The sequence below is a fragment of the Schistocerca piceifrons genome, chromosome 11 (assembly GCF_021461385.2).
Source record: "Schistocerca piceifrons isolate TAMUIC-IGC-003096 chromosome 11, iqSchPice1.1, whole genome shotgun sequence".
NCBI lineage: Eukaryota > Metazoa > Arthropoda > Insecta > Orthoptera > Acrididae > Schistocerca > Schistocerca piceifrons.
Window position 1 is genome coordinate 119,034,330 of NC_060148.1, and position 5,640 is coordinate 119,039,969.

Sequence of the window (5,640 nt, forward strand, 5' to 3'; positions counted from 1 at the left end):
AATGGAAAAAAGGACTATGATCACAAACATGGTTTGCCAGCAGCTGTGATAAATGCAATAAAACCAATTTTTCATGACTTAGCACAGCCAGAATTGTTACACAAATGTCTGCACGGAAAGACGCAGAATCCTAATGGGAGTGTAAACAATTTGATTTGGAAAATGATTCCTAAAAGGGTGTTTGTAAGCACTTTGGCAACCTACAACCAAGGGAACAGTGTGAAGTGTGAAGTTCTGAAGGCATTAGGATTTACAGCTGGGGTGAACACTGTACGAGCACTAAGAAATATTGACAGAGAAAGGATAAGAGGAGCAGAAAGAAGAGAAAGGCATATGAATTATGATGGAACAACAGGCCAGAAAAGAAGACAGAAGAGGAAGCTTTTGGAGGATTAAGAAGAAGACCCTGATAATCCATCCTACAGTGCAGGAATGTATTGGGAAACTTAGATAGCCATTTCCTGTAAATTAGAATTTTTCGAATATAAGGAACATTTTCTCAAAATCCACTCAAGCTAGAGAGAGGAAATTTTTATACAGCACTCCTAGTGGTCAAACTTACATTGTAACACAGCCATTTGGCAATATGTTCAGTAGTTTCATTTCAGTTTAATTATAAACAAATTATTTGTAAAAAAAATTGGGTCATTAATAAAAAAAATAGTTGGAAGGAAACTAGAAAAGATACTCCAAAATCCCTCCGGCGTAACTGCAATACTAAACCAATCTATATGTAAAAAAAATTCAAATTTTTCTATTTGGTAGTTTATTCATAAATGTTCCTCAAACTTAGAGATTTTAACATGGGCAGCATAGGCACCTCCGGCTCCCCTTAATCCCAACAAAGGATATAACTGCAAAATAACGTACAGTATAACAGTATGCACATTGATGGACACCGCAACAGTGACCTGACAGGCATCCAGTCAGTGCCAAGTCAGCACAGGCTCGCGAGCCTGAGCGTGGTTGGACTAACTGGAGTGACGGACCGTCCGAGGTCAGACTAGAGGGGTTCTACTGTATTAGTGTGAGAGTTGTAAGTGGCAGGCAAACTACACTGTCCAAGTACTGGGATTTCCTGTCCATTGTATGCAGTGAGGTTTTTGCTAGATTTTGATAAGTGTTGTGAGCCTAACTGTTTAAGCAAAGTTACAGAAGCATCTGTGTCCATTTGAAAGCCAACATGACAGCCAGCGATTAGTTGTGTTACTAATAGTCTGTTGGAATGGTGTCACACTGCACTGGGGCGAGATGAGGGCACAAACTTATTTGAATTACTGCTAGAATCTGTTAGTCAGTTTTGAAAACACTGCATTTACAGGATGTGCATGAGACCTGTCATGGCAAGAGCCAGCAGAATTGGCATTCTTTTGCCGTTGCAAGCAAACTGCCTGGAAATGGCCTTTCTTTCCACCCGAGTAATGTGTCGCATTGTGCAATGGGCTATTGTGCCACTTATGGTGACCAATAGAGTGAGAGCAAGACTTCACTAGATTTATAGTCCCGGTTTCTTGTTTACTAGGCTCTCTGTGTGCTTGTTGTGGCGGCGGAGTGGGGTGGTCCTGACAAGAGGCAACTCGCCCTGACAAATCGGGACCTGATCAAATTTTTCAGCGGCTATGGCAACAGGATCGAATTGTTCTAATATTGCAAACACTTGTTGGAGTGAAGGATCTGAATATTCGAGTATCTGTTCTCTAATTCTGCTGTCAGGGACATTGTATGTGATTGTGTCACAGATCATCATGTCACTATAAAAGTTGCCACAGCTATACTTCATTGTACACTTCATAGTGAGGCCCTGTAAGTCAGTAAACCACTGTTCTGGCTTTTTGTTAAGGCAAAAGTACCGAAATATGGCTGCTGTGAGCTGGATCTGCTGTTTGTAATACTGACTTAATGCTCCTACTACTTCATCGTAGGAGAGTGCATCAGGAGACGATGTAGGGAAGAGGTTTTGGATTAAGGAAAAACAGGAATTCCCACAATGGACAGGAAATAATGAGATTTCAAAGTACCTGGAATTCAATGGACTTGGCAATGGTGCTGGAACTGGGTGAAATATTTGAACCATTTCTCTTTTCTTTCATCAAAGTGCCAAAACAGGCGAAAATTGTGTGGTGGCGCTTGTTGGATCAGTTGGTCAGTAGGTTGATTGGTTGGGCAGTCGATGCAGCTAGTACAGCAAGCAATTGCTGTACAGTAGACAGCAATGTGGTAATCTTCTGGGTCTGAAACTGAGAAATCTGATTTATTTCCCCCCCCCCCCCCTTCATGAACCATAGACCTTGCTGTTGGTGGGGAGGCTTGTGTGCCTCAACGATACAGATAGCCGTACCGTAGGTAAAACCACAATGGAGGGGTATCTGTTGAGAGGCCAGACAAACGTGTGGTTCCCGAAGAGGGGCAGCAGCCTTTTCAGTAGTTGCAGGGACAACAGTGGATGATTAACTGATCTGGCCCTGTAACACTAACCAAAACAGCCTTGCTGTTGTGGTACTGCAAACGGCTGAAAGCAAGGGGAAAATACAGCCGTAATTTTTCCCGGGGGCATGCAGCTTTACTGTATGATTAAATGATGATGGCGTCCTCTTGCATAAAATATTCCGGAGGTAAAATAGTCCCCCATTTGGATCTCCGGGTGGGGACTACTCAAGGGGATGTCATTATCAAGAGAAAGAAAACTGGCATTCTACGGATCGGAGCATGCAATGTCATATCCCTTAATCGGGCAGGTAGGTTAGAAAATTTAAAAAGGGAAATGTATAGGTTAAAGTTAGATATAGTGGGAATTAGTGAAGTTTGGTTGCAGGAGGAACACAACTTTTGGTCAGGTGAATACAGGGTTATAAACACAAAATCAAATAGGGGTAATGCGAAAGTAGGTTTAATAATGAATAAAAAAATAGGAGTGCGGGTAAGCTACTACAAACAGCATAGTTAAGGGGGGACGTACATGAAAATGACCAAATTTGTGAAAAAAATTTTATTGGCTCTTCATTTACTACATGGTATTGAAATTTCAATTACCAAATATTACGTTCCAATTCCGCTTCTAAGGGGGAAAAAAATAATAATTTGTAATAGCTTGCACAGGGCGACGCCCCCCCATCTTGGTCTTCATCCTCTCGTATATCTATTTATACTGCGTTTTTTTCCAGTTTTGTGCAGTCACAATGCAGGGAACGTTTGTGTACTACATCAAGAAGGCTGTGGAATAATATCTCTGCCGCTGGTTTTATATTCTTTGATTTATAGCGTTTGTTTACGAGTGTTTGTTTGGAATACATTTTTACGAAAGTTGTAAGTAGACTTGTTATTATATTTTGCAGCATGCCGCGTTCTAGTAAGGTGTTTAAAAAGGTTAGAAAGTGTCAAGCTTCTCGATGTAGTAAAGACAACTTGAAAACCAGCCCCATAATAACAAATGGAAACGATACTTCAACCAAGAAAGCGAGTGCTTCGAGAAGGAAAATTGACAGCTGTCAATCACTTGATGATTGTGGCTCAGACACTCAAGCTACTAGTGGTTTTAGGCTTATTGATTTGAAAATACTATCTGATATTATATCATCTGCTTGTGTATGTGCTGACTGTGGTGCAAAAAGTTTGAGATTATATGACGAAGAAAACAGAATTGGAATAGTGTGTATGTTGCATCTTACTTGTGAAAGCTGTCATTCAGACACTGCTTTTAGAACTTCGGCATCAAGTAACCGGATATATGAAGCAAATATGCGTTTAATATATGGCATGAGATGTTTGGGCATAGGCAGGGAAGGTACCAGACTGTTTTGTGGGATCATGAACATGCCACAACCAAGTGCTAGGTACACCACTGGAAATAAAACACTGCTAAGTGCTCTTCAAGAGGAAGTGGAAGAAAACTTGAAGTCCTCTGCAAAGGAAGCTGTGAAGATGAATAGTGAACTAAAGACAGAAGCAGATAACACGCCAGACACCGATTTGTGTGTGTCATGTGATGGAACGTGGATGAAGCGTGGACATACATCACTGTATGGAGTATCATCTGTCATTAGTGTTGATACTGGAAAAATTCTTGACGTTCAGGTAATGAGCAAATATTGCTATAGCTGTGTACTCGGAAAGAGAGCTGGTGAAGTGGAAGAAAATAAGTGGCAGGTTGAACACAAGAAAGTGTGCTGTAGAAATTATTCTGGTTCTAGTGGTGGAATGGAACCTGCAGCTATGAAACTTATGTTCCATCGAAGTGTGGAAAAGTACGGTGTTAGATACACAAAATACCTTGGTGATGGTGACTCCAGCTCCTTCAAAACTGTTTTGGAAAGTGAACCTTATGGTCCCCATTGTGCTATAGAAAAGTTGGAATGTGTTGGACATGTGCAAAAACGAATGGGAGGCAGACTTTTAAAATTGAAACGTGAATTGAAGGGCAGGAAACTTGAGGATGGAAAACTTTTAGGTGGTCCCAACAGACTCACAGACAAAGAAATTCATTCTTTACAAGTGTACTATGGCAAGGCAATAAGGGACAACAGTGGAAATTTGAATAACATGCAGAAGGCTGTGTGGTCTATTTATTTTCATAAACTATCCACAGATGACAAACCTGTACATAATTTGTGTGACATATCGTGGTGCAAATTCAAGCAGGCTGAGCGTGATGGCATGAACTATTCACACAAGCACAGTTTACCTGTGGCTGTTTTAAGTGCTATAAAACCAACATTTAGGTGTTTAGCAGAGCCAGACCTCCTACGAAAGTGTGTGCATGGAAAGACACAAAACCCTAATGAAAGTTACAACTCACTGATTTGGAAACGTTGCCCAAAAACAACATTTGTTTCAACAATTATTGTTGAAATTGCTGCATATGATGCTTGTTTAGTTTTTAACAATGGTAATCTTGGAAGAATAAAAACTCTACAGAGGCTAGGATTTCATCCAGGAGCTTTCACCTATTCAATATTGAAGGACATCGATGACAAAAGAGTTGCTGCGGCTGATATTACAGCCAATAAAATTGAACAGCAGGTTAACCAAAGAAGACAAGCAAAGAAGAGACTGCTTGCAGATGAAGAGGAGTATGCATATGGCTTGCACTAGTTCACACAGAGACGGTAAGACCTAATACAAACACTATCAAATCATTGATTCAGTTTTCCCGTAACTTACATTTTTATAACTTTATGTACCTTTTTCTCAAAAACCACAAAAGGTAGAGAAGTGAAATTTGGTATATGACTAGTCAGTACTATAGTGAAAAATTCTGTGGAAGGAATTTTCATTTAATAAAATAGTAAGGTATTTATGGTAGAAAATATTCCTTAAATTTGATATATTATTTTTCAGGGAAATTGGGAGACCCGTAAAAACTGAACAAAAGAAGATATAAAAATTCTGCTCCACAGAGTTTTGTAATTATTTGGTATGAAAGTGTGTACAAAAATTCATTAACATTGCTCTCACAGTTTTCTCAAAAAAGGAACATTTGTAATTACATTGTTGAAAAAAAATTAATTGTTAATAATTAAAGATGTAAAAGGTCAATAAAAATGAAAATTTAGGTTCATATGCGCATAACATTTCTTAATAACTGTACCAAATTTGGATTGATTATCTTAAAAAATTAGAGTTTTATAAAATACTTTTAAAATT

The 5,640-nt window shown here is 39.3% G+C and overlaps 1 protein-coding gene across 1 annotated transcript; it reads left to right on the top strand.

Moving 5' to 3' along the window:
- The first annotated feature begins 3,105 nt into the window (after positions 1–3,105).
- LOC124720157 lies at positions 3,106–5,395 on the top strand. The gene is made up of 2 exons (XM_047245465.1): positions 3,106–5,102; positions 5,335–5,395. Exon 1 carries the CDS (start codon positions 3,334–3,336, stop codon positions 5,086–5,088), a length of 1,755 nt encoding a protein of 584 aa, XP_047101421.1. The 5' UTR covers positions 3,106–3,333; the 3' UTR covers positions 5,089–5,102; positions 5,335–5,395.
- Positions 5,396–5,640: the final 245 nt, after the last annotated feature.

Bases quoted from the DNA above. Each gene is read 5' to 3' on its own strand.
- LOC124720157 (XM_047245465.1), top strand. From the start codon at position 3,334: ATGCCGCGTTCTAGTAAGGTGTTTAAAAAGGTTAGAAAGTGTCAAGCT.